Raw genomic sequence first — 24,872 nt, 5'->3', positions numbered from 1 at the left:
GCCATCACCACCACCCGCCCTTCCTTGGCCATCACGCCTTCCACGCTTGCAACACAATATCAGGCATGGCACAGCTGCATCTCAATGGCTGACCAGTCAAAGACTAAGAGGATAGCAAATCGAAGTATATAAGCCGAGGGCGCGGTACGCAGCACCTCGAAGAACTGACAACCCGACGAGAACGCTTACGAGCGCTCGCCACGGAGACGGCGGGCCAGCTGGAGGTCCTTGGGCTGGATGGTGACACGCTTGGCGTGGATGGCAGCGAGGTTGGTGTCCTCGAAGAGGCCGACGAGGTAGGCCTCGGACGCCTCCTGGAGGGCGAGGACGGCCGACGACTGGAAGCGGAGGTCGGTCTTGAAGTCCTGGGCAATCTCACGGACGAGACGCTGGAAGGGGAGCTTGCGGATGAGGAGCTCGGTCGACTTCTGGTAGCGACGGATCTCACGGAGAGCGACGGTACCCGGGCGGTAACGGTGGGGCTTCTTGACACCGCCGGTCGAGGGGGCCGACTTGCGGGCAGCCTTGGTAGCGACTGGAGGGGGTTAGTGGTGATCGTGGCCGGCAAGAGTAACACCACTCACGCTGCTTGCGGGGGGCCTTGCCACCGGTGGACTTGCGGGCGGTCTGCTTGGTACGAGCCATTGTGATTGATTGTAGGTGTAGTGGGTAATGTCAAAGTGAAATGGGGGATGCCGTCTGATTTATTATGCAGGACGGGGGACGAGGGCCGAGGGGGGGTCGCATGGATGTTGTTGTGGTCTTGGCCAGGAACGGCGGCCTCCCTGACACTCGACCATGTTTGGGCCGTCATCGGCGACTATGATCTGGCATCTGGTTCTTGATCAAAGTCACGTGATGGTGTTGATCTGGTTGTCCAATCACGTTGCGGGATCACTTGTGTGATCTCACCCAGCCATTGGCCCTGGCTGGTGGCCAGTTTCGAGGATCACGACCGGCCAAAGCGCTGATCGGTGCATGCGAGGCGCGAGCAGACGCACGCACGCGTGGTGAGCGGGCGAGATATGCAATACTCTGCCATGCCACGTTTCGGCATCGTGGCGAGCCACCTGATGAACGCCTACACACACGCGTGGCTACAGACGTGTTTGCTGGAACAGGATCAGGATCACCGATCAGTGACGTCGTGGTGATGGCTCGTCTATGAGGACTTTGATTTACGTAACACCGTTTCTGCGACTGTGGCTGTGGACTGGCTCCCGTGGAGTGCTCAAGGGCGGCACGTGGTACAACGAATCGCCTGGGATGGCTCCTGACGGTGCGGGGAGGCGGAGACAGGGCAGTTTTAGAGGGACTGAGCATGCATGGCTTCCACGTGCGGGTAGAGGCGACAGTGGCAGAGAGGACGAGGTGAATGAGTGGCAGAATGAGGAGATCGGCAGACATGGAGGTTGGTGTAGGCTGCTAGACCCCATGCATGCATGTCAGACATGTACACCCGTGCTGCCCCGCTCCTAGGCTTCTGGAATCTCAAGTATGCTGAACATCGCAAGTTGACCAGGAAACACAGACATGGTATAGTCAATGTTGAGGCACTTCCGGGCAAAAGATTCTTTTGCGATGCACCACCCACACCAAACACATCATGCATTCTTCCAGATACCCCAAGCACACGTGAACAAGCGAAAGTAAAGACTCCAGCCAACCACGGAGACCGAGAAATGGGATGCATGACTGCTATGGCCTAAGAACCTCCTACCTGGCGCCACTTTCGCTCCCGCCCGGCGCTCTTAAGCACCGTCCATGCCCCAAGCGTCGATTCATAATGCGTCAAGCTGGGAGACGACTGAATATCATGATATACACCGTTTCAAGCGATTTCCTACATCTCATTGATGGATGCATGGGTGAACGGTGGTATGGAAAGAGCGTCTACGGACGACTTGGGAGGGTGGTTGAAGCCACACCCAGAGCGGGAGTATATGCACGTGGGAGCCACCAGCTTGAGCACTTGATGGTTGACCATCCTGGCCACCCATGCACCATGCCCAAGTTCCCACGGTGGGCGCCGATGGCTGATGGCTGCCGCGTCGGCGCCAGCCCAGCTTCTGAAGCCAGAGTCGTACCGCGCAAGCTGTAGCATGAACCACCGTATGCCATCAAATGCCTCCGTGCCGCTATCTCGCCCAAGTCAGTCTACACCGGTGATGGCCTCAGCGCCCAAGGACACCACCGACGCCGACGCCGTCGCCGTCGCCGAAACAATCACCCATGCACAACTGCAACTGCAACAAAGACATGCGAGTAAAGTCTGCATCGCTACGGATGACAATCAAAGGAAGACTAGCGAAAACGAAGAGTGTGATGAAAGAGAACCTCTGCTCTATCCAGCTGCTTAAACCTCCTGCGAGGGCTTGGCCTTGTTGCCCTTGGGGGTCTTGTTGGGGAGAAGCTCGGAGAGAATGTTGGGGAGGACACCACCCTGCGAGATGACGACCGAGCCGAGGAGCTTGTTGAGCTCCTCGTCGTTGCGGACGGCGAGCTGAAGGTGACGGGGGACGATACGCGACTTCTTGTTGTCACGGGCGGCGTTACCGGCGAGCTCGAGGATCTCGGCGGCGAGGTACTCGAGGACGGCAGCGAGGTAGACGGGGGCACCCGAACCGATACGCTGGGCGTAGTTGCCGCGCTTGAGGAGACGGTGGATACGACCAACGGGGACTGGGTGGGGGGTTAGACGTTGTTGTCGCGACGTGGTGTGGGCAACTTACACTGAAGGCCGGCCTTCGACGAACGCGAAGACGACTTGGTCTCGGAACCCGACTTGCCACCAGACTTGCCACCGGAAGACATTGTTGCTAAAGTTGTTGTGTGTGGGGGGGTGGGGGTTGAAGGAGTTGAAGTTGCTTGGATGGGGGGAATGAGACGACAAAGTTGGAGGCGGGGGATTTAAAGCCCTTGCTAGGTTGCGGGTGGGTGGGTGCTGCCAGGGTTGAGATCACAGTGGTGGGTGGGGTGGTGCGCGCACCGTGTGCACGTCAACAAACACATTCAGGGTTTTGGCCGGTCAAATTGTCGCCCAAACACGAGTGCTTCCACATCACCGTTTAATATGTGAAAAGACCAAACGTACGCGTGGAAGCGTTTGCTCCCGCCTTTGGGCAAACACGACACGCGTACCGTCCAAACATCACGCCTGTTGGGCCCAAGGGCTGCAGGGTGTCATCACCGCCTGCCGCCTGCCCCTACCGCACCCACCCAACCGTGTTTACTGCCCCCCTGCCCTGGCAACCCTCACCAACTCTTATAACTCGTCTCACACCTTGTCTTCTCATTCCCCCCACCCACGCACTCAACAACTTTCCAAGTCACCTTTACCAACCCCCAACCACACTTCACAATGGTACGTGTCATAGCCGCTCCTCACCCAACCCATCCACGGGCATGTCGCCTTCCTCACCACCACCCCTCCCCCACCATCGCCGCCGCTGACAACCACGTAGCCTCCCAAGTCCGCTGTCGCTTCCAAGGCCCCCGCCTCGCAGGCCTCCAAGGCCCCCGCCGCTGCCTCGAAGGCTCCCGCCAAGGCCGCCAAGACCTCGTCGTCGGCCAAGGAGGGTGGCAAGAAGCGCACCAAGAAGCGTGTCGAGTCGTACTCTTCGTACATCTACAAGGTCCTCAAGCAGGTCCACCCCGACACCGGTATCTCGAACAAGGCCATGGCCATTCTTAACTCGTTCGTTGCCGACATCTTCGAGCGCATTGCCACCGAGGCCTCGAAGCTCGCTTCGTACAACCACCGCTCGACCATCTCGTCGCGTGAGATCCAGACCGCCGTCCGTCTCATCCTCCCCGGTGAGCTCTCCAAGCACGCCATCTCGGAGGGCACCAAGGCCGTCACCAAGTTCTCGTCGACCAAGTAAGCTGCTGCTGCTGCTCTATGCGCGCGCGCTGCTAGTCACGAAGGGGAGTGGAGAGGTGGAGGTTGTATTCGCAAGAGCCGAGTGTGGTTGGTTAGATAGCCCTCCATATACTCCTTTTCGTTTTCGTTCTGCTCTTTGTTGATGGATGCATGTTCCATCGTGTTACACTGTCTGCGCTCTGCGCGTTGTTGCCAGGTGGATTGATGGCGAACTTGAGGTGTTGGGACGTGGCGAGCAGGTGACGGTTGTTGGGCACGAGTGTGTCGAGCTCGAGTGAATGGGTGGCGCGTCGCGTCAGAAGATGGCGATGCCGGCGTGACTGTCAATTGTGGCCTTCTCCGCCTCGTCAGCGCGTCCGCGAGTATGTGACGTCTCGGGCGTTGGAGAGTGACTGGCGCTCAGAGAGACGCGCCCGACGGCGTCAGAGTGGTGGTCGGTTCATGCAGCTCGGCCGAACGAGGACGACGCCCCCGTGCTCGCTCCCATCCACCCCTACACTGCACCCAGCCACTCCTCGCGCACTGCATGCATTGCACATCATCTGCTGACATTAGGTCTACTCTCCTCCTCGCTGCTGGGTGCATCTGGTGCACTAAACGGTGAGCTGGTACTCGTACTCGTCGCTGCCGCTCTGCGACACCCAGAGGACCATGGCGCTGGAGAGTCAGCTATCGCTCTGACGAGGTTCTGCCAGCTGCAACTCACGAGAGCATGACGCCAGCGTTCATGCCGACGTTGGCGATGCCGTAGTAGATGTAGTCGGTGTAGTCGGGCACAATGTACTTGAGGATGAGGACAGTCTGGGGTCAGCTAGGCATCCGGAGTCGCGAAGCTCACCAAGCTACCGGCGAGACCGCCAGCCATGAGCGCGACGCCGAGGAAGAGCACCACACGGGCTCTCCACGCAGCAGGGCCGTCGCTTCCCCACGAGTCGCCCGAGAAGGCAGAGTGGAGGTGTGTCTTGTCGAGGAGAGAGATGACAAGGAATCCAACTGAATGTTAGCTAGCACCTGGCGACCGCAACCTACGAGTGGAGAGGATGGCGGGCACCCAGTCAACGAACTGGACGTGCACCGGCACCGTGTCGTACGGCGCATCGGGAGGCGGCTTGGCGTGCTTGGACACGGTCGCCGCGTCGATCATGAGGAAGTACGAGAGGGTGAACTGGGTGGGGTCAGCGTGGCTCTAGTTACCTTGCAGCAAAGCCATCGGCACAGCCCCACTTACGAGCGCGCCAGAGAGGTACGTCCCGATCTCGCGGGCCTTGGGTCCCACCTCGATGTGGGGGAGGCTGAAGCGGAAGACATTCCGGGGGTCGTACTGCGCCTGTGTGGGTGTGAGCGATGTGGGTCAAGGAGGCGATGACGAGGGCGTTGGCCGTCATGACGCCGGGAGCGCACGGCGGCGATGGCGCGCGCTCGTCGAGGAGGCGTAGCCACTCCCCAGTTACCCCTTGGTCGCGGTACTTACTCGTGGAATCGACATTGTGTTGGATGGAGAGGTGTGGAGGACGAGTCGAGAGAGTAAAGGCCGTCGTCGTCACTGTCGAGGATGCGGCGGTGAGGGACCTGCCTGCTGCGACGAATGTCATGACGCCAGTGTCGGAGTCAAATTGCCGGATAAGGCAGGTGGGTACATCGCGTGGATTGTTACGTAAAGTGGCAAGTCTCATGTTGACTGCCTTCTGGGCTGGCGGCGACGCGCCTGACCTTGATGCCTCTCGCCCCGCGACTGCTCACAATTGCTGGTCCCGTAACATTGTCTTCCTTCCCTCCCATCACTACGTGGCCAGACTGCCCCACTCGACACAATGGGCATCTCTGGCCTCCTCCCCTCCCTCAAGGAGATCCAGCAGCCCCGCAACATCTCCGACTTCAAGGGAAAGAGGTGGGTACGGGACCGCGCGCGTGCTTACCCACTCAGGCTCGCCATCGACGCCTATGTCTGGCTGCACAAGGGCGCGTTCGGGTGCGCCGAGGACCTGGTGAAGGGCAAGAAGACAACCAAGTGGGTATTTCGTTCTCTCGGTCCACTCTAACCCACCAGATTCGTCGACTATGCCATGTACCGTGTCCGGATGCTCCGCTACCATGGCATCACGCCGTTTGTCGTGTTTGACGGCGGGCCGCTGCCAGCCAAGCAGGGCACAGAGGACTCGCGCGCCAAGTCACGCGCGGGGCATCTGGCGCGTGCTCAGGCCTTCGAGGCGCAGGGAAGGCTCAAGGAGGCGCGAGACTGCTACACCAAGTGTCTGGACATTACCCCCGAGATGGCGTTCCAGCTCATCAAGGTGGGCAGGAGAGGGAAGGAAGGTATGGCCGGGCTGACGCGCGCAGGCTCTGCGAGCTGAAGGAGTCAGCTACATTGTTGCACCGTATGAGGCCGACGCGCAGCTGTGCTTCCTCGAGCGCGAGGGCTTCGTCGACGGCGTCGTGACGGAAGACTCTGACCTCCTCGTGTTCGGCTGCAAGACGGTCATCTTCAAGCTCGAGAAGGACGGCTCGTGCATCTCGATTGAGCGATCACGGCTCGCACAAGTTCGCGAGCTCCCGATGCACGGCTGGACGGACGTTCAGTTTAGGCGCATGGCGGTGGGTGTGAGTCTCGTGAGCAAGGCTAACCCACCAGATGCTGTCTGGATGCGACTACCTTCCCTCCATCCCGGGTATCGGACTCAAGAAGGCACACAGGATGCTGAGGCGGTACAAGACAGTAGAGAAGGTATGCTTTACTCTGGAGTCTGGCCGCTGACCCAAGCTACTACAAGCTATCCGTCTTGACGGCTCGCACAACATACCATCAGGGTATTCCGAGGCGTTTGCTCAAGCCGAGCTCGCCTTCCTCTACCAGCGTGTCTTTTGCCCCGAGAAGAAGTGCCTTGTGCCCCTGAGCGACTTTCCAGAAGCGGGCCTTGCTGGTGAAGATGAGAAGTGGATCGGGCTGGACGTCGAAGAGGACATTGCTCGCGGCATGGCGGCCGGCGACCTCCACCCTGCCACTCGTAAGCCAATCGATGACCTCTGGCCGGACTTCAAACCTGGTTCGAAGGGTGGCAACGCTCCAGGATTAGCCTTTGCTGCTACATCCTCCTCCACGCCCAAGGCTGGGCCTCTCGACTCGTTCTTCAGCCGTGTCAAGAGGACGAAGTCGACCCCGGCCGTTCAACCCATCGGCAAGATGGCGTCGGGACCGACGCGCTTGTCCGACCTCAACGGTATCGGGAGGCACTCGTCTGACCCGGGCCCCGAGACGCCGCCACCGGCCGAGCGCAAGACCAGCAAGTTCTTTGGTGGCAAGGCTGCCCCGGCGGACGAACCAGAAGACAAGTTTGAGCTCAAGTGGGAGCAGTCGACACAGTTTGCGTCCCAGCAAGCTGGGCCCTCACGCGAGCGTAGCGCCACCCCAGAACACATCAAGTCGCCTTCTCCATCGAGGTCAACACTACGCGAGACGCTGCAAGACGACGACGGCGACGTGGCCTTCACCTCTCCCGTGTCCGTGGTGTCTGACGTGTCGTCGCCTCCAATGTCTGCTTCCCCGCTGAAGGGCCGCGACCCAGCAAAGCGGCCCGAGCCACCATCGCCGACTCCCAACCGTGTCCTGGTCGCGGCGTCGTCACAGCTTCCCCCTCCCACCATGGCGACGTGCGCGTCGAGTCCCATGTCGACACCATTACGTCGCGCACACACCACTCCAATCACCAGCCGAGCGCTGACACGTATCACTGCGGTCCTCGTCCCTGCCTCTTCTCCAGTTGTCCCCAACGACTCGAGCGACACAATAGACGACGACGACATTGTGACGCCGTCTCCCGGTGCTCTCCTCAAGCGCAGGAGGGTCGACCAGGACGAGGGCGACGACGAGGAGCGAGAAAGGCGCGCCCGCGTAGTCGCCGAGGGTTGGCGCCAGAAGTATGCCCTCAAGTCTGCCGGATCGTCCTCGCCCGCTGCTCCTGCCCCACGCAAGCGTACCGCTTCGATGCCTGTCAGTGCTGGGGCGCGTAATATCCTGGCGCCAAAGGCCACCAACGTGGGCCACGAGCCAGCGCCAAAGGTGGCAGCCAAGACCGTGGTCAAGGCCACGGCGAGTGACGCGACGCCGAAGGCCAAGGTGCCAGCTGCTGTCAAGATTGCGGCAGTGACGCCGTGCACAGCCGCTGCCACAGTTGCCACGACACCTATCAACGCGGGTGTCCCCAGCCCCCATGGCTTAACGTGGTCCTCGCTTGAGCGCTTCCGCTTCCACCGCCGATAGTGACCCAGCCGTCCCTTGCTCTCGTTCCTGCTTCAACTCGCACGGCGGACCTGTGTCACAACTTCACCTGTCCTCAGCCTCCCGCCCACACTCCCACTGTACCATTGCAGGCATAGCACACTGCATCTGCCTATACTAGAGCCCTGGCGCTCCGTTATGTATGTCTACCATGTCGTGTGAGGGGTGCCGGGTGCGTGCGGCACACCTGAGTGGTGATGTGTGATGTGCAAGAATCGGTCTTTGTTGTCGTCCGTCTAGTACTGGGCCGCCTCGGCCTCGGCGGCCTTGCGCGCAGCAGTAACAGCGGCCACGCGCTCCTTCTTTGCTGCGCGCTTGGCAGCGAGTGCGTCTGCGCGCTCCTGTGTCTTCTGGACGAGGTAGGTGTCGGCGTCGGCAACGGCCTTTGTGGTCGCCTCATCGAGCGTCTTGGGGTCGACCTCTGACCAGACGTACTTGAGTCCGCCGCGGATACGGGGGTCGGGGCGGCCGTCACGTCCTCGGGGCTGCACGAGCTTGCCTGCGGGGTGGGATGGGCGTGATCGGGGTGGCATCAGGTGAGGGGAGAGAGCGTCAGCTCGTGTTTCATGCGCGACCGAACGCGCAGAACCAAGGACGTTATTCGTTGTCCACTTAGGCCTCGCACGCCTCGCTGCGGCGTGCTCGGCTATCGACTCACCCTTCCAGAACACCTGTCCCCACGCCTTGGCACCAACAGTCACGTCGGCGCCAATCTCGGCCTGGCGGAACTTGAGGTTGGCCTTTGTGACCTTGTAGAACGAGTTTTTGGGCCACTGGGCCGGGCGGATGAGGGTCGATGCGCCGTTGTTGGGGAGCACGGCGAGGAGCTTGGGGAGGTGCGATGGGAGGCGGGGCATCGTGGGTGGTGTGGTGGTGTGGTGTCGGCGACGATGACTTTGGACTGACTTTTGGTCGAGTGCTCGGCGTTGATCGCATGCAACTGTGGTGAGCAGCGGGAGAAAAAGTGTGGAGGTGGGTTGCTGGTCACGGAGAGTGGCACAGTCTCCGTCCTGACCACCCCCGCCGGAATACAATTGTTGTGAATTCCATTCCATCGCCGGGCCGGTTGCTTGTGCGCGACTTGTCGCAGCGGCGGCGGAGACGGCGACGAGGTTTTACAAGGCATACAGGCAATTAAAATTACAAACGCTGGGCTGGGCTGGCTGCTTGTTACATTCCAATTCAGAGTGGCGCACGCCGCACCGCCGCTGGCTGCAGAGCGGAGCCAAGCCCACCACTGTAGCAGGCAGGCAGCAGGCAGCAGGCAGACAGCAGCAGCTCTCACTTCCACCGGCGTTTGTCCGTCGCCGACACACCGCCTTCCAGCGGATAACAGCATGCAGCGTGCACATGTAGCACACTGCACAAGTGACAGGGGTATGCGCCGCACGCCACGGCGTAGGGGGAGGGGTATTCGGCGCTCTGGCGCTGCACGGCGCGCCACGAGACCTCTTGCCCTCGCCCACCTCGTCGACGAGAACGCATTGACAGGCCCGTACCCAACGGAACTGGGCTGTAATGTGTTTCTCGACTGCTGTGCGTGCAGCTGCAGTGGGCAGCAAGCAAGCAGGGCCGAGCGCGAGGGGCGCGCCGCTGGCGGGGATCTATCAGAGTAGCATCGGAGCAGAGAGCAGGCAGCACGAGCACGAGCAGCAAGGGACCGCACGCAAAAGGACGCAAAAAAAATTACGCCGGGCACCATTGACTTGCACTGTGCGGTACGTACGGGTCGGTACGGTACCGCCACCGTAACCTACGGTACGACGGGCGGCCCCTGGTGCTGAGCAGAGTGCATGCGCGGGCGGGTGCTTGCGGCAAGGTCCGGCTGGTGCGGCGGCAGCAGCAGCGGCAGCAGCAGCAGCAACGCGTAGATAATAGCACCAAGCCATCGAACAGGATACAGGTGTAGCGTGGGCCGTAGTGCGCTTGCGGGCTGCCGCCAGCCCATCTACGAAGCCTGGCCCGACCCGACAGGCTGGGCTCGATTCGATCGCGTGATAATAAGCCGTCGCTCGGGTTGTGTTGGCGCTGCCGCGCGCGGCGCGACTGGTGGCAAGCCAGGCAGGTCCAGGCAGCCGTGCCCGAGGACAGGTGCAGCAAGCAAGTACAGGGGCAACGATCTCTACCGACACATACAAACGACCGAGCGAGCGGGCCAGCGGCGGCCACAAGGTTGACAGCTGACCTAGTCGAGGTAGGTGGCCATAACGATGTGCGTGCGTTGCCAAAACATGCCCGCCGAGCGAGCGAGCTGAAAACAAGAGCCCGCTGGGCGCCGGGCCCGCTCGCTGCACGGGGCAGAGGGGCACAAGTGAGTGGAGCCAAGACATCGGCGAGGGCCGCAACACGAATACTTGTGTTGTAGTCTCCTTGTTCGCCTCGCCTCGCCTCCCATAACACACGGATGCCGTGACGACGACCACACGTACGTGTTGAGGGCGCAGAAGGGACGACACCAGGTGGGCTGGTCCGCCGGCGCGTGCACGGGACGACCAAGCACCTGGTACAACGTACGACGGCTTGTTTGCTTGCTTGCTTGCCCAGTTTATCGCCCGGTCGCGCCAGCAAGCAGGTGACAGACATGCCTGCCAGTGTCTCACTCGACATTGCGACGCGGGTGTATGATGGCGGATGATATCACGCCGAGGTAGACCCGGTGCCCACTGCAGCCCACCCCACCAGCCGGATCGGCCCACCACGTCACATGGGTACCCAGACTTTGGGCCGCTGTGAACTTGGCACCCGATCAGGCAATCCCGCTGTGTCGGGGCTGGGTGCATGTCTTGCCCACCGAGACGGCGAGGTGGTGGGTGGGTGTCGGAAGTTTACAAGTGGGCTGCTGCTGGCTGGCGCTGGCGCGTGATCCTACAGTAGGAGCCCCTGCGCACTATCGTCGATACCATCTGCCCTCTAACGCCACTAACGTCCGGCGTCCGAGCGGCCGACTGGGTGGGAATTAGGCGCGGAGAGTTGGAATGTGTAATTAGGCGTGCGGCCACGTGGCCTCGCGCCTACCACCCCCATCCCCGCCGTCGGCCCAGTGTCCGTCCATCTCCGCCAGGCTGCACCCGCCGGCGAATCCGTCACCCGCCGTGCAAGCAAGTCAAGCAGTAGGCCATGATCTGCAGGTCAAGCACCAAGTCGCAACGCAAGTCAAGTTGCACTGTCCTTACACCAACCCACCCACACCACCACCACAATGCGCGCGTCCATCGTCCGTCTCGCCCGCGTCCCAAACATCCACTTTGTCGGCAAGCGCCATGTGGTGCCTTCGTGTGAGTGGCCGCGAGCGCGCGAGCGAGCGCGAGAGCCCGGCTGGCTTCGTCGCCTCGGCCTCGACACGACCTCGACCTCATCTCGTGCTAACCCCACCCCCCAGCCGCACACACGCCCGCCGCGCACCCCGCCGCGCCTAAAGACGTGACCAACTGGGCTGCCTTCCTGAAAAAGTCGCACCCCGGCGGCGTGGCCGCCGCCTCGAGCAGCGCGGGCGGCAACATCCCCCTCTACCCCGCGTCGTCCAAGCCCGCAGACTTTGACAACTTCTGGGAGGCGCCCGCGTATTACTGGCAGAGGCCGGAGCTGAGCGAGCGGGAGATTGAGGCGGTCATGGTGAGTTCGCGATGCGCGAGGTGGGAGTGAGGGAGGGACGAGCGTGGGTGGCTCCGCGTGGGCTGGGCTGCGGCTTGGACGATGCCGTTCGAGCTGCGTGAGGTGCTGCCCATGTGAGAGGCAGCAGCACTGTGCCAGAGATTCCACTCGTCCCACCCCTCCCCCACGGCATGCCACGGCAGCCACGCCTTGTTGTTTACGCCCACGGCACACGCTCACACCACACAGTCTGGCGGAGCCACCGACATCCGCACTGGCGCATAACCGCGCGGTCAGAAGCACACAACAGAGAGACACGACCCCGGGCTCAGTTCCGCTCGCGCCACAGCCGAGTGGTATCCGATGCATTGCAGTATATGTCCTGGCGGCGGCGTGGCAGCGTGGCCTCGCCGCGTGCGGTCAATGCACTTCTTCTCTCCTCTCTCTACAATATAGTCATCCTGGCGTCCCCCGCCCGCACTGACGCGCGGACTCCCCGTCCGTGCTCGCTCCTCTACTTCCGTGCCGAGTACTTGTGCACGCACTCGAGGAACCAGCCCATGTCCTCGGGCTTGACGTTGGGTGTGATGCCGTGGCCGAGGTTTGCGATCCAGCCGCCGCCGGCCTGGTGGAAGCGCTTGCTCACGCGCTCAACCTCCTTCTCAATACCCTCCTTGCCGCCGTACAGGATGACGGGGTCAAAGTTGCCCTGGAGAGCAAACTTGCCGCCGAGGAGCTGCTTGGCCTCGACGGGGTCGAGGAAGGCGTCGAGGCCGATCGTGTCGTAGAAGATGGTCTCGGGACGGAGGAGCGCGAGCGACGAGGGCGAGTGCACACCCTTGGCGAACAGCGTCATGGGCACCTCGGGGTGGCCGAGCTGCTTGAGCGAGTAGCGCACCTTCTTGGAGATGTGGATGAGGGCGGGGAGCGCAAACTGCTCAAAGTGGTAGGGGGTGAGCTCACCGGCCCACGAGTCGAACACCTGAAGCATCTGGGAGTTGTCAGTGTCGGTCGTTCAAAGTGAGAAGATCAACCCACCTGGGCACCAGCGAGAACCTGACCGACGAGCAGGTCGGCACAGACGTCGGCGACGATGCGGAGGAGCTGCTTGCTCTCCTCGGGGTACTTGTACAGCCACGACTTGCACTTCTCAAACGTCTTGGAGCCACCGCCCTCGACCATGTAGGCCATGAGCGTCCAGGGGGCGCCGCAGAAGCCGATGAGGGGGACGCGGCCGTCGAGGCCCTTACGCGTGAGGGTGACGGCCTCGAAGACGTAGCCCAGCTCCTTCTGGACGTCGACGTTCTCGCGGAGCTTCTTCAAGTCGGCGGGGGTGACGAGCGGGTCGGGGAGCACGGGGCCCTTGCTGGGCTCCATGAGCACCTCCATGCCGAGCGCCTGGGGCACGACGAGGATGTCGCAGAAGATGATGGACGCGTCGAGGCGCGGGTAGCGGTCGATGGGCTGGAGCGTGAGCTCGGCCGCGATCGAGGGCGTCTGGCAGCACTCGAAGAACGAGTGGTGCTTGCGGACCTCGAGGAATTCTGGGCGGGGTGTTAGTGAGCCGTGTTGACGAGTCGGACGACGCTCGCGACGCCGAGTGGACACAACCGCAGCAACTCACCAGGGAGGTAGCGGCCGGCCTGGCGCATGACCCACACGGGGGCGCGCTCCGTCTCCTCACCAGCAGCGGCGCGGAGGGCGAGGACGTTCTTCATCTCGGGCCACTTGGCGTCGCGCCAGGTGGCCTCGTTGGCGAGCTTGGGGACGGTGTAAGGGGCGGACATGGTGAGCAGGGCGTGGAAGGCGGGGCGCGAGGGGCGGACCTCGGCGAGTGGGAGGAGCAGGGTGGTAGAGGGGGTTGGTGCCGTCGAGCTAGCTACGGTGCGTGTAGCTGTCTGTCTGTGGTGTCGCCGGCGACGTGGAAAGCAAAGGACGGATGAGAGTGGACGGGAAGATGGCAAGTGCGTCGATGATGCCTGTCGGACGTGTTCACGCCGAAAAAGTCAGAGGGGAAGGGGAGGTGGCCAGCCGGGCTCTGGTCGCTGGAATCCGGCACGGAGACATTACGCGGCAGTGGCCCGACCGGCAACTGCAATACGATGGGGCGAGCACGCAGCAACTGACCTATCACTCTGATTATGCATCATGCATGCACCGGCAGGGGCCACCGCCCCGTATGGCACGATGCATGTTGCTCATCTACATCTACACCTAACTCTACGAAGGCGACGCTGGCTGAGCTGAGCCAAGGCCTTTCGGCCGGATAATCCACCGCCCTTGGCCCGAGGACCCGCATCCGCGTTCCACACAATCACTACGCGTCGCCTGGGTTGCTCATAAAGTGGTCGTGCCACTTCTCTTCAGACCACGGCACGTCGAACGCCTTGTCGGCACGCACGTCGTACCCGTTCTTCTCGTAGAACGCGACCTGGGCATTAGCGAGGCCTGTAAATCACGTACGTTGGCCGGGGTCTGCGTGTTGAGATACAGCGGCGTGTCCGTCTCCTCGCGCTTGGCCTTGAGCAGCGCCGATCCCACGCCGGTCCCCTTCTCGCTCGGGCTGACGCCGAGCTGCGCAAGCAGCCACCACTGCTTGGTGGCGTCGCCGAACGCTTCCTTGATGTATGCCGGCTGGAGGTTCTCAAAGAGCTGCGGCGTCAGCACTTGCACCTTGGTGACCGTGACTTGCGTTCTGGAGGAATGGCCCGCGCGAAGGGATCCGCGCAATGATGGGCCCGAACACGATCGGTTCCTCCTCGCTTTCCGCTGTCAGCGCATCACGCGGGGCTGAGACTTCAACTCACGGCGTGATGAAGCTGTCCCCAGGCCGCACCCACATCGCGACGCCGACAACGGCGCCGCCGCGCTCCGCGACCACCACGACATGCCGCTTCAGCGCGTGGTCGACGCAGATGCGCATCACGAGGTCGTCAAGGTCGGCGTCAGCGCCGTACAGGAGCACATGGGGCGTGTCTGCCGTCAGTGTCAGCTTGCGCAGGCCACCAACGCACAGGTCCCAAACGACCGCGCGAGCACGTCGGTCAAGGCATCCCGCTCGGCGTCTACGTGTCAGCGCTCCGGCGTGCTCTCGCCAGTCATACCAGTCACGCGGGCAGGGTCGAGCGTGCGGATGGTGAGTGACATGTTGTTGTGTCTGGGGACGCAGCAAGCGCGCAGCAATGTCGTCAGATTATGTACTCGATGCCGGACCCTGCCCGGACCCGACGACGCGAGGGAACCGAGGCATGTCGTGTCGGCGTATGCGCGTGCGTGCGCGTGCGCCATCGAGCCGATCTATGCATCGTGGCAGTCTATGATGTCTAGCGTCTACTGTAGTGTCTAGGTGCTCTCCGCCTCGGCGGCGAGCTCGCGCATGGCGCGCGTCGACGCGTCAGCAGGTAACGTGAAGAAGCGGTCGTTCCAGACCGCGCCGAACGGCAAGGGGAGGTTATGCTCTGCTCGCTGGGTGAACCCGGTGCGCGCGTAGAAGCGCGCATTGCGCTCAGAGTTGGTATGCAGGCAGAGGGGGACGTCGCCACGCTCTGCAATCTTGTGCGCGAGCAGCGCCGAGCCGACGCCGCTGCCTTGGACGGTCGGGTCCGTGGCTAGCATGAAGAGGTAGTGCCACTCTTCCTCGGCGTCGGGGAAGGAAGCGTCGGTGAGCACGTCGATTGCGGGCAATACCTGGCGTCGTCAGCTTGCCCCCTGGCCTAAGAGCCTCACCCTCGTCGCGACAAACTCGCCCCGCTTGGGCGGCAGGAGCGACAGCGAGTTCATGCCCTCCGCCTCGGCGTCGCTCATGAACTCGTGCCCCGGCGGCACCCAGAGCGCGACGCCAGCCACGTGGTCGCCGATGTACGCCGCGACGACCTCGTGCCGGCGGAGAAAGTGCTCGACCATCTCGTCCATCAGGCGCGTGTTCGCCGCCTCGTTGTGCCAGATGGCCATGTGGGGTGCGTCTTGCGCGCGTCAGTGGCGTCGAACGCTGGAGGAGGAGGAGGCACTTACACCCCGCGAAGGCGGCCGCGAGGACGCGCTTCATGGCGCTCTTGTCGGCGTCTGGCGCGTCAGCTCTGCGCTACGACAACACCACACGCACCGCTCACGCTCGTCTTGTCGATTCGTCGGATGTTCACGTCCGTCATGATGAGTGTTTCTATGCATGTATCGTACAATAGCAACAGCTGCAGCCTCTATATACAGTACTTATGCGCCGTGGAGCAGAAAAAGGCAGTGCCACCGGATCCGACATCCGACCAACCGAGGCGGAGATGGAGCCGTCCTCCGCCCCCTCAACGGCGCATTACATCCGCAGCACACGACCTGTTGCACTGCCTCGTTGTGCCTCAGGCCCGCTTCGAGCACCCGCACGCGTCTGCCTCGGCCGCCAGCTCGCGCATGACGGCCGTGCTCGCGTCGGCAGGGTACGACAGGAAACGCTCGTGCCAGGTCGCGCCCCACGGCAGGCGGAAGGTGTGTTCGAGTCGGACGGCGAATCCAAAGTGCTCGTAGAGGGGTATCTATCGGTGCGAGGCGCGGAGTGTCAGTGTCCTGTCCGCGCAGATCGAGTCAAGAACCGGGGCGAGGGCGGAAGATTGCAAGTGATACGCGTGATTCCAAGCCCATTCGCCAGGTTATGTGGCGCCACGACACGCCCACCTCCGACACAACTTACATTATCGTCCACGTCCGTCCTCAGCCCAATGGGCACCCCGCCCGCCTCGGCCATCTTGGCTCTCAGCAGCGCGCTCGCGACCCCGCGCCGCTGGAACCGCGGCGTGACCCCCAGCCACGCGAGGTACCACCACTCTGTTTCTGCGTGCGGGAGTGTCGCGTCGACAATGTATCGCTGTGTGAGGAAGACCTGCGGGGTTGTGTGAGCCTGAGGGGATGTAGTCAGGTTGATCGGCCGCCACTTACGTGCTCGGATAGAAACTCGGCCATGCGCGCTGGGAGGTGCTGGAGGGAGGGGTAGAAGACGTCTTCGTCGTCGTCTCTGCGCGGGTTAGCCGAGGTGCCTCCAGCTTTCATTCCTTCTTCATCCTCTCCTCATGTCTTCCTGGTCTACTGGACGTCGCGCGACGCCAATGTACCCCTCACGCGACTCACTCGTCGACAAACCCGACCCCCGGGGGCACCCACAACGCAGCGCCAGCGACCCGCCCCCCAACTTCGGCAACGACGACCTCGTGCCGCCGGAGCGCGTGGTCCACCATCGAGCTGACAAGCTGGGCATTCGCAGCGGGGTTATGGTCTAGGATCTTCATGTGCCCGAATGCTGTGGGTGGGGGGCGTGAGCTTCAATCGCCGCTGCTCACCGTCGTTCGTTGGAACTCACACCCGCCGTACGCGTCCGCGAGCACGCGTTTGATCTGTGCCCGTTCCGCATCTGCGTGGTCAGCAATTAGCCCGTCACGCGACTCACGGCTCGGCGACACTACGCGGCGGACAGTCACCGCCGCCTCCGAGTCGTCGGTCATGTTTGCGCGGGGCAATGAGGGAAGAAAAGGACGTTTCGTTGTCGCTTGTTGGCTGGCTGGATGTTGGTCGTCTGCGTGCGTGCCAGCGCGGCGGATGTTCCCGACTCGGCCCCGTTCCCGCCGAGCACCTCAAACCTCAATGCGGTGCGCAGCACATGGCGGCAAGCGAACGAGTGGGTGGATAAATATCCCGGAAAAACTGGGCGTCGTGAGAGTCAGGTGGGAGACGTCTGGCCCTTGTCACGACGACAAACTGGGAACGTAGAGAGAACAAGCACAGTCCTGATAACGCATAGCTGGGACAAGAAGCGCTGCCTACCACCAGAGTGCCACATTGTAGGGGAGCCGTTACTCGACTAAATGGACCAACTAGTGACTGCGACACGCGTACCACCCCCTTCAGTCGCGCTTAAGTGGCTCACGCCCCAGTCACACAAACAGGTGCAACAGGCCAGCAGCCTCCCTTTGCACTGGTGGCCGCGCGTACTCGCAAGCTTGCACCGCGTCTCAATCCCCAAATGCCCCGTAGCCACAACGTTATGATGGTCGATGGTGCCCTCGTCTTCGCGTCACACCGTCACACACATTTGACCCCGCTCCTCGATCAACAACGCCTTCTCGCCACCCGATGCCTCACAAACCCCTCCCCCGCGCTCCCCAGTCCGCTGACACATGCATATGCGATGAGAAGTGTAGAGTGTAACGAGAAGACTACTTGCCGAGACGCTTGCGCTCAGCCCTGGAAGCCTGATGGGTCAGCTCTGTTCGGAACACCTTTATCACCCACCTTTCTCCTCTTCTGGTACTTGTGCTTGTTCATCTTCTTTTTGCGCTTGCGCTTGACCGAGTCGAGGCTGACGACCTCGTCGATGGCGGTGACATCGAGGCGGGCAAGAAGACCGTTGAGGCCCTTGAGCGCGTCGTCGAGGCTGGCCTGCTCGGCGGCAGAGGGGGCGGCAGGCTCGGCAACGCGTCCACCGAGGCGGGCGAGCGCGGCGTCCCACACGCTGCCAGCGGCCTCGGCGTGCCGTGACGCGGCAGCGTCGAGGGCGGCAGTGACCTGCGTGTCGTGGTCGACGTCAAGCACCGCCACGCTAGGCGCGGCGGCCTGCTGGCCAAGGTGGTGGCTCATGGCGGGGTGCGCGAACGCGCGCGTGAGGCGGAGGTGGTCGCCGAGGCTCGAGCCGTTGCTCGCCGGCGCCGACGCGAGCGCGTCAAGAGCCGACGGGGCCGCTGGCCGCTCAAAGGAGGCGGTCGCGCCGCGCCCAGGCTGGAGGTAGGACGCGGTGCCGGCGTGGACCGGCAGCGGCATGTGCGCGGGCGTGAAGCCGAGATGCAGGCCGGCCTGGAACGGGAAGAGCGTGACTGGGCGGAACGAGAACTGGGTCGAGAAGGGCATCTCGGACGTCGTCTCGGCGGCAGGCGCGGGGGCGAGCGCACGGCGGAGGCGGCGGCCGCGGGTCGGCTCGGCGGCGACAGGCGCGACGACGGGGGTGCGCTTGAGCGCCACGCGGACGGGGCGGGAGCGGCCGCGCGTCGGCGCGCGGGTCGTCGACGAGGCCTCGAGCGGCGCAGCGGCGGCGCGCGACGCGGGCGACGAGTATAGTCGTCGCAGCAACATAGTGGTGTGGGGTGTGTTGGTTGAGAGAGCTTGACGATGCTTGCCTTTGCCGCAGCAAAAGACGGTTTGCACCGGAGCACAGCGAGTTGGAGGAGGGGGATTTGATTCCGTCGAAGGGTGTCACGTGATGAACATTGACCAGGTTGAGATTTCGGCGGTGGACAAACGGGCCACTGTACTGGGTGCAGCGAAGTGTTCGAGACGACAACAACACCGACATGGCCACCACCACAGCCGCCAAGCGCTCGCACGACACGATGGCGAACCAGGACGCAGGAGAGGTGGTTCTCCGCGAGCCGCAGGTGAGTGGTGTGGCGTGGGGGCGGGGTCGCGGAGGCGTACCTCACCCGCTCTCTCTCGGAGCTGCCCACTGATTCCCGCCCAGAAGCGCTACTACCGCCAGCGCGCGCACGCCAACGTCTTCACGGATCACGAGCTCGACTACCCCGCCTCGCCGGACCAGATGGACTGGGCGTCCCACTACCCGGCCTACTTCCCCGCCAAGGACGGCGAGCAGCAGAAGCAGGTCGAGTGGGCGGATGTTGGGTGCGGGTTTGGCGGCCTGATCATGGCGCTGGGACCGCAGTTCCCCGACACGCTGATGCTTGGTGAGTTGTGCATGCGGCTGAGCGGAGCGAGGCGTGTCCACTTGAGGCTGGGACTCGGGGGTTGTTGGGCTGGGCCGGGAGGTTGAGGGTTGGAGTCGTGCCACTGAGGCTGGCATCATGCCACCCCCGAGGGAGGCTCAGCTTTGGCGACCGCTCCACCCTCACGACCAGCTCGCCCACTCGCTCGCCTACTGCCACCGTCCCCTTCGCTAACGCTCGTGCTTAGGCATGGAGATCCGCGTCTCCGTCACGCAGTACGTCGCCGACCGCATCGCGCACCAGCGCCAGGTCGCCAAGGAGCCGGGAGGATACCAGAACGTGTCGGTCATCCGCGCCAACAGCATGAAGCACATGCCCAACTTCTTCGCCAAGGGCCAGCTGTCCAAGATCTTCTTCCTGTTCCCCGACCCGCACTTCAAGCTCCGCAAGCAGAAGGCTAGGATCGTCACCACTGCGCTGTTGGCCGAGTACGCTTATGTGCTCAGGCCGGGGGGTATCCTGTACACGGTTACGGATGTGAAGGGTGAGTTGCGACGAGCCTGGCCGCAGACCAGGCGAGCAGAGGAGGAGGTCGGCTGCCGGCGTCGAGGCCGCGAATGGCAGTGGTGCCTGGCTAACCCCCATCCAGACCTCCACGAGTGGATGGACGCCCACTCGCGCGCGCACAAGCTGTTCGAGTACATCCCGACCGAGCAGCTGGCCGACGACCCGATCCTGCTGGCGGCCAAGACGGCGACCGAGGAGGGACGCAAGGTGGAGCGTAACGGCGGAGACAAGTGGGTGGCGTGTTTCCGGCGGTTGCCGGACCCGGAGGAGGAGTAAGCGAGCCGCGCAGCGGCGAGCTGGCGAGCCCATGGATGTGGGTTGTGGCGAAGAGGTGTGCATGTGCGCGCGCATGTGCGTCGTCCACGTGGGTGGCGTGTGTGCTGCACGACGAGTAGCATGGCGGAGGTGCGACGAAGTAGCTGCGGCCGAAGAGTGGCTGCAGAGTGGCGAGTGTGGCACGGATCCCGCGTGGCGGCGTCGTGGGCCGGCGTCGGTATCACCCCGCATGGAGGGTTGCGCAGTCGTGGCCATCGGCCGTCCACGACGCTGCAGCCGGCGGCAGTGGGCGGGCGGGGGACCGCGAGTGGGCGACGATATGCATTGTATAGATAAGGCCGGGTGGGGTGCATGTCTTGGCGGCCATCAGCACGAACTCACCACCCCACACCACCACCAAACCAAAGACCACCACCCCCCATGCCAGTCCTCATCCCCGCCCCCAGCGAACACGGGCACATGTCCTGGTCGTCGCCCCCGACCTCGCCGAGCAAGAAGGCCATCAGCCTCATCCCGGACTTTGCCCACTATCTCCAGCCGCGCGTGCGCCGGCTCACCACCGTATCCGACGCGCGCTCTGCGTCCGCGTCCGCCTCGCCCAGCCCAGTGGCATCGCCGCGCCTCGGGCCGAGCGAGCCGCCCGCGCCAGCGCCAGCCGACATGCTCGAGACCAGCGTCGTGAGTTGGCCTGGCCTACCTAGCACCTTAAACCCCGCTGACGCCCTAGCGCACAACGTTCACGTTCCCCGGCGCGATCGGGCAGGCAGAGTACGACCGCGTTGACCGCCTCGCGCTCGAGCTCTTCCAGGAGTGCGGGTGTGAGTGGCGCCTGGCGCCTGGCGCAACTACTGCGCGATGCTGACAACTCCAGTCACGCCATACCATTCCGGCTTCCTCGTCCGCCCCGCCGACGGCGACGACTTCGCCACTCGTTTCTGGGTGCAGACCGCCCCCCGGTACAGTGGCGAATTTGAGGACGCAGTCCGCGGCTTCATCCGCGCCGTGCTCGGCGAGGCCGAGCTCGCTATCGACGTCCGTGTCGAGGACGAGGTGTGGTAGGTGACAGCCAACACTACGCTGCACCACCACTCCGCGCTGTATCTATTCCATAGGTCTGTTTCCATAGTGTCGGCCACGACGGCGGCGGCTGGCGAACCAGAAGAGCTGCCCACGATGGGTCACGCCACGCCACGCCTCGCCGCCCACTCGCGCCGCTCGCACCGCTGCGCGGTGCTCGCCCGGCCCACGGCCCATGACTACATGTTCTGTATCTACCTATACGCAGCGATGTACCTAGCTCACCTAAATGAACCAGCCCAATTAGCTGCTCACCTTGTTCTTAATCCTAGTAAGGTACTGAGCATAGCTGCTCATGTGGTCCATGCGGTCCTCAATGAGCAGGCTCAGAGCCCACGAGCGCAGTGCAGGCTCGGCGTCCGACTTGACAACATACAAGTGCGGGCGGTACACGCCGCGACGGAGCTCGCGCGTCTTGGCGATAATAGCGTTGACACGCGTGTTGAAGCTGTTGTCCAGCACGGGCAGCGTGTACTTGCCGCCCTGCAGGTCCGCGTACGAATCCAAGTCGAACACGTCCTGGATGAGCTTGGGCACAGCCTCCTGCCCGACCCAGAGGAACATGTTCTGGCCGTCCTCGATGAGGAACAGACCGTGGCGCTCGAGTCGCTCCGACGTCAGGTTGAGTGGTGAAGGCAGGATGACACCGTGCTCGCCGATCGTGCCGGCCTCGGCTGGCATGTTGTGCAGCGAGTAGAAGCGCGCGTGGATGTAGGGGATGAGCGACTGTGTTGGCAGCGTCGTGAGCAGGTCCTGCGCGTACGCGCGGAGGTCGGGAGGGATCGTCGAGCCCTCGCGCAGGCCCACGTGCTTGACGAGCGCGCAAGCCAGTAGAGGCAGCAGGGCGAGGTTGGCGGGGACAGCGAGCTGGGCCGAGGCACCGGCAGAGCCAGCAATCTGGTTCTTGTACACAGACAGCTGGTCGCTGACCTTGTTGGTGACAAGGTTGCGGGCATCGTCGAGGGAGCCGCCAGATAGCGTCTTCTCGACCGCCTTGTTGGCGAGCCACGACGCAATGGCGACCTGGTCGGCGGACGCGTACAGCTGCGCGATCGAGTCGGTCGTAGGCATGGCCTGGGTGATAACTCGGATACGGCGCTCGCCGTAGCACGTGGTATGCAAGATGGCGGTCTGGAGCACGACGAATGGCTGCTTCAGGTCCTCTTCCAATTGCAGCTCAATAACGTAGTTCTGGTCAAGAGGAAGCACGGGAAGAGCGAGGAGGTCCGTGGAGCGGATGAAGAAGTTGCCGTGGAATGCCGACATGCGGATACCGCGCGACGCACGCACACGGATGACGGCCTCGAGACCGATGGGCGCGGCAAGCGACTTGCCAAACTCGGTGGCAAACTTGATCGTGTCCTCTGAGCGCGATGCGTTGAAGCCGGGGTACAGGTACGTCTGGCCGGCAGTGTAGCGGGGCAGGCAAGACAGGGTGGCGACGTCGGTGTACGACGAGGAGAACAGGAACATGTCGACCGACACCTGCGACTTTGAGCACTCGATAGCAAAAGTCTTGTAGAAGCTGTTGGCGGCGACGAGGAGCGAGCTCTCCTTGGACGTGCCGAGGAGCTTGGGGTCGTCACGGGGCTTGAGAGCACCAGTGCCGAGAGTCGGGAGCGAGGCGGAGAGCGCGACAATCTTGCCGCCAATCTTGCCGATCAGCTCGTGGGCGGCCTGGAGACCCGAGCCGAAGGCGTTGCCGACGACGTGCTGGTCCTGGAACATCTCGCTGAGCTTGCCGAGCAGGTTCTCGATGGCAGGGCGCGACTCGGTGAGGTTGACAAGGAGGTCGACAGGCTGGGGCAGGAACACATCAGTGAGATCCGACACAACCAGCATCGAGGCCTCCTGGTCGGGACCACCGGGGAGGGAGAAGAAGTGCAGGCTGGTCGACACGGCAATGAAGGCAATCTTGGTCCGCCTGTCCTCGTTGGGGATGTTGTCGAGCGACTCGAGGATCGAACGCGCCGCGGTCGCCACCATGCCCGATTGGATCGCAGGCTGGCTGACGTCGATCACGAAGCAGTAAACTGGAGGCTGGGGAGGGCGAACCATGTATTCGGTCGGGGCGATGAACTCGACGACCGAGTGGTTGAGCTCCTTGCGGGCCCAGCGGTCGGCAGGCTTGTTCTCGGCAGAGTCCCAGTCAAAGAGCTGGGGCACCTCGTTGCTCAGACCACACATGCAGCACTTCCAGCGGTTGCCGCCCTCGGTGAAGGTGACAAAGGGGTTGATGTATACTCGGCAGCGACGGCAACGGGCGATGACCGAGTCGGAAACCACAGGCACCGGGTCGTCGCCGTCCGACTCTCTGAACGAGCGGTAAGGCGCCATGACGAGCGCGAGCGGGAGCTTGGACTTGTTGAGCAGGCTCTGGGTCGCGGGCATCGACGAGAGCGTGCAACGTTGGTACGACGGGTCGGGGAGAATGTGGGGCGAGTTTGTGACGGACGCGTTCGAGGGGAGAAGCGCGGGCGGGGGAGCGGCGTCGAGCGCGCGCACGTCGGGCTGCAGGCCGATCAGGTTGACAGTGTGCACGGGGTGCAGCTGCTTGGGCTCGGCGAACGTCTGCTGCGGCGGAGCGTACTGCTGTCCGCCGTAGCCTGCGGGCTGCTGGGGCTGACCGCCGACATTCAGGTTCTGGAACTGGCCCGCGACCTGGTCGACGCCGGGCTGGTTGTACTGTGGCTGCTGGGGCTGGACATAGCCACCCTGCTGAGGGTAGCCTGGCTGCTGCTGCGTCTGGTCGGCGGCGCCGGGCGTGAAGAACTGGGGCGCCGCGTCCTGCTGAGGGTAGCCCGGCTGCTGGGGCTGCTGAGGCTGCTGCTGCTGGTATCCGCCGACAGAGTAGCTTCCCTGCTGAGGCTGCTGGCCCGTGCCGTACACCTGCTCCATCTGCTGCGTGGGGTACTGCCGCCTCTTAGAGTGGCCGCCAGCGTGCTGTGGGGGCGGAGACGTCGACTGAGCTGGTCCGCCGTGCACTGGCTGGGTTGGGACCTCCCACTGCGACTGGCCCGTTGCCGTGTCTGCGGGGTTAGCTCTATGCAACAGCGACGTCTCGAGCTCCTCACTGTAGTAGACATATTGACCAGACGGGGCGTCCCACCTCGCCTCCCAGCCGTTGGGCAAGTGAATCTCCTGGACGTTCATGGAGCGAGATGTATGGTGCCGGTTGATGGTTGGTGGTGCTAGTGTTCGGCCAAGTGCTCGCTCGCTCGCTCTGCTTGATGCTTTAGGTGTGCTGCGTTGCGAGCGCTGTTGATGGCCGTTTTAGGCGGACGTGACGGGGGAGGTGGACGTGGAGAGGGAGGGGAGATTAGGTGTGAGATGTAGGAAGGGTTGTGTGTCGTCGTGTCCGAATGATGATGATGTCGTGTCGTTGGCCGTGATGGATTTGTTGGTGACCAGCAGCAGCACCGTGTGTGCCGACGTGCGTGCGATTGTGACGTGCACTTGAGTGTGGTGCCTTCCAGCGCACTCAGTGGACAGCCAGCCAGGAGGAGCCACTCCA

The 24,872-nt window shown here is 63.1% G+C and overlaps 15 protein-coding genes across 15 annotated transcripts; 5 read left to right on the top strand and 10 right to left on the bottom strand.

Annotated features, from left to right (window-relative positions):
• Positions 1-26: 26 nt before the first annotated feature.
• Positions 27-752, bottom strand: H3 (Histone H3). Its single transcript, XM_062768519.1, has 2 exons — positions 585-752; positions 27-535 (listed from the first exon to the last, which is right to left on the bottom strand). The coding sequence occupies exons 1-2, from the start codon at positions 643-645 to the stop codon at positions 186-188; spliced, it is 411 nt and encodes a 136-aa protein (XP_062624503.1). The 5' UTR covers positions 646-752; the 3' UTR covers positions 27-185.
• Positions 753-2,260: 1,508 nt separating this feature from the next.
• Positions 2,261-2,922, bottom strand: HTA1_1 (Histone H2A). Its single transcript, XM_062768518.1, has 2 exons — positions 2,733-2,922; positions 2,261-2,682 (listed from the first exon to the last, which is right to left on the bottom strand). Exons 1-2 carry the CDS (start codon positions 2,812-2,814, stop codon positions 2,357-2,359), a joined length of 408 nt encoding a protein of 135 aa, XP_062624502.1. The 5' UTR covers positions 2,815-2,922; the 3' UTR covers positions 2,261-2,356.
• Positions 2,923-3,290: 368 nt separating this feature from the next.
• HTB1_1 (Histone H2B) lies at positions 3,291-4,051 on the top strand. The gene is made up of 2 exons (XM_062768517.1): positions 3,291-3,364; positions 3,465-4,051. Exons 1-2 carry the CDS (start codon positions 3,362-3,364, stop codon positions 3,882-3,884), a joined length of 423 nt encoding a protein of 140 aa, XP_062624501.1. The 5' UTR covers positions 3,291-3,361; the 3' UTR covers positions 3,885-4,051.
• Positions 4,052-4,396: 345 nt separating this feature from the next.
• On the bottom strand, positions 4,397-5,413 carry VPS68 (Vacuolar protein sorting-associated protein 68). The gene is made up of 6 exons (XM_062768516.1): positions 5,355-5,413; positions 5,112-5,210; positions 4,913-5,048; positions 4,722-4,876; positions 4,590-4,684; positions 4,397-4,540 (listed from the first exon to the last, which is right to left on the bottom strand). Exons 1-6 carry the CDS (start codon positions 5,367-5,369, stop codon positions 4,477-4,479), a joined length of 564 nt encoding a protein of 187 aa, XP_062624500.1. The 5' UTR covers positions 5,370-5,413; the 3' UTR covers positions 4,397-4,476.
• A 218-nt stretch (positions 5,414-5,631) lies between these two features.
• EXO1 (Exonuclease 1) lies at positions 5,632-8,138 on the top strand (the record flags this gene model as incomplete). Its single annotated transcript, XM_062768515.1, has 6 exons — positions 5,632-5,771; positions 5,808-5,891; positions 5,931-6,174; positions 6,221-6,475; positions 6,513-6,605; positions 6,642-8,138. Exons 1-6 carry the CDS (start codon positions 5,695-5,697, stop codon positions 8,136-8,138), a joined length of 2,250 nt encoding a protein of 749 aa, XP_062624499.1. The 5' UTR covers positions 5,632-5,694.
• A 107-nt stretch (positions 8,139-8,245) lies between these two features.
• On the bottom strand, positions 8,246-9,073 carry LOC62_02G002014 (uncharacterized protein). Its single transcript, XM_062768514.1, has 2 exons — positions 8,815-9,073; positions 8,246-8,655 (listed from the first exon to the last, which is right to left on the bottom strand). The coding sequence occupies exons 1-2, from the start codon at positions 9,011-9,013 to the stop codon at positions 8,393-8,395; spliced, it is 462 nt and encodes a 153-aa protein (XP_062624498.1). The 5' UTR covers positions 9,014-9,073; the 3' UTR covers positions 8,246-8,392.
• Positions 9,074-11,355: 2,282 nt separating this feature from the next.
• LOC62_02G002013 (uncharacterized protein) lies at positions 11,356-12,032 on the top strand (the record flags this gene model as incomplete). Its single annotated transcript, XM_062768513.1, has 3 exons — positions 11,356-11,431; positions 11,536-11,768; positions 11,997-12,032. 3 exons carry the CDS (start codon positions 11,356-11,358, stop codon positions 12,030-12,032), a joined length of 345 nt encoding a protein of 114 aa, XP_062624497.1.
• A 229-nt stretch (positions 12,033-12,261) lies between these two features.
• Positions 12,262-13,534, bottom strand: hem12 (Uroporphyrinogen decarboxylase; the record flags this gene model as incomplete). The annotated part of the gene is made up of 3 exons (XM_062768512.1): positions 12,262-12,738; positions 12,786-13,291; positions 13,372-13,534. The coding sequence occupies 3 exons, from the start codon at positions 13,532-13,534 to the stop codon at positions 12,262-12,264; spliced, it is 1,146 nt and encodes a 381-aa protein (XP_062624496.1).
• A 530-nt stretch (positions 13,535-14,064) lies between these two features.
• On the bottom strand, positions 14,065-14,894 carry pac_0 (Puromycin N-acetyltransferase; the record flags this gene model as incomplete). The annotated part of the gene is made up of 5 exons (XM_062768511.1): positions 14,065-14,178; positions 14,211-14,399; positions 14,584-14,723; positions 14,762-14,812; positions 14,852-14,894. The coding sequence occupies 5 exons, from the start codon at positions 14,892-14,894 to the stop codon at positions 14,065-14,067; spliced, it is 537 nt and encodes a 178-aa protein (XP_062624495.1).
• A 195-nt stretch (positions 14,895-15,089) lies between these two features.
• Positions 15,090-15,895, bottom strand: pac_2 (Puromycin N-acetyltransferase; the record flags this gene model as incomplete). The annotated part of the gene is made up of 4 exons (XM_062768510.1): positions 15,090-15,434; positions 15,474-15,709; positions 15,759-15,809; positions 15,850-15,895. 4 exons carry the CDS (start codon positions 15,893-15,895, stop codon positions 15,090-15,092), a joined length of 678 nt encoding a protein of 225 aa, XP_062624494.1.
• A 201-nt stretch (positions 15,896-16,096) lies between these two features.
• pac_1 (Puromycin N-acetyltransferase) lies at positions 16,097-17,230 on the bottom strand (the record flags this gene model as incomplete). Its single annotated transcript, XM_062768509.1, has 6 exons — positions 16,097-16,270; positions 16,426-16,614; positions 16,671-16,746; positions 16,893-17,028; positions 17,089-17,139; positions 17,176-17,230. The coding sequence occupies 6 exons, from the start codon at positions 17,228-17,230 to the stop codon at positions 16,097-16,099; spliced, it is 681 nt and encodes a 226-aa protein (XP_062624493.1).
• Positions 17,231-17,891: 661 nt separating this feature from the next.
• cox24 (Mitochondrial mRNA-processing protein cox24) lies at positions 17,892-18,891 on the bottom strand. The gene is made up of 2 exons (XM_062768508.1): positions 18,018-18,891; positions 17,892-17,977 (listed from the first exon to the last, which is right to left on the bottom strand). The coding sequence occupies exons 1-2, from the start codon at positions 18,849-18,851 to the stop codon at positions 17,942-17,944; spliced, it is 870 nt and encodes a 289-aa protein (XP_062624492.1). The 5' UTR covers positions 18,852-18,891; the 3' UTR covers positions 17,892-17,941.
• Positions 18,892-19,055: 164 nt separating this feature from the next.
• On the top strand, positions 19,056-20,598 carry TRM8 (tRNA (guanine-N(7)-)-methyltransferase). Its single transcript, XM_062768507.1, has 4 exons — positions 19,056-19,153; positions 19,237-19,459; positions 19,686-19,982; positions 20,088-20,598. The coding sequence occupies exons 1-4, from the start codon at positions 19,070-19,072 to the stop codon at positions 20,279-20,281; spliced, it is 798 nt and encodes a 265-aa protein (XP_062624491.1). The 5' UTR covers positions 19,056-19,069; the 3' UTR covers positions 20,282-20,598.
• Positions 20,599-20,618: 20 nt separating this feature from the next.
• LOC62_02G002006 (uncharacterized protein) lies at positions 20,619-21,592 on the top strand. The gene is made up of 3 exons (XM_062768506.1): positions 20,619-20,959; positions 21,009-21,099; positions 21,153-21,592. The coding sequence occupies exons 1-3, from the start codon at positions 20,633-20,635 to the stop codon at positions 21,338-21,340; spliced, it is 606 nt and encodes a 201-aa protein (XP_062624490.1). The 5' UTR covers positions 20,619-20,632; the 3' UTR covers positions 21,341-21,592.
• Positions 21,593-21,601: 9 nt separating this feature from the next.
• SEC24 (Protein transport protein SEC24) lies at positions 21,602-24,747 on the bottom strand (the record flags this gene model as incomplete). The annotated part of the gene is made up of 2 exons (XM_062768505.1): positions 24,433-24,747; positions 21,602-24,387 (listed from the first exon to the last, which is right to left on the bottom strand). The coding sequence occupies exons 1-2, from the start codon at positions 24,509-24,511 to the stop codon at positions 21,602-21,604; spliced, it is 2,865 nt and encodes a 954-aa protein (XP_062624489.1). The 5' UTR covers positions 24,512-24,747.
• Positions 24,748-24,872: the final 125 nt, after the last annotated feature.

This window comes from Vanrija pseudolonga, chromosome 2 (genome assembly GCF_020906515.1).
Source record: "Vanrija pseudolonga chromosome 2, complete sequence".
Classification (NCBI taxonomy): Eukaryota; Fungi; Basidiomycota; class Tremellomycetes; order Trichosporonales; family Trichosporonaceae; genus Vanrija; species Vanrija pseudolonga.
This window is presented reverse-complemented; position numbering and strand designations above follow the sequence as displayed.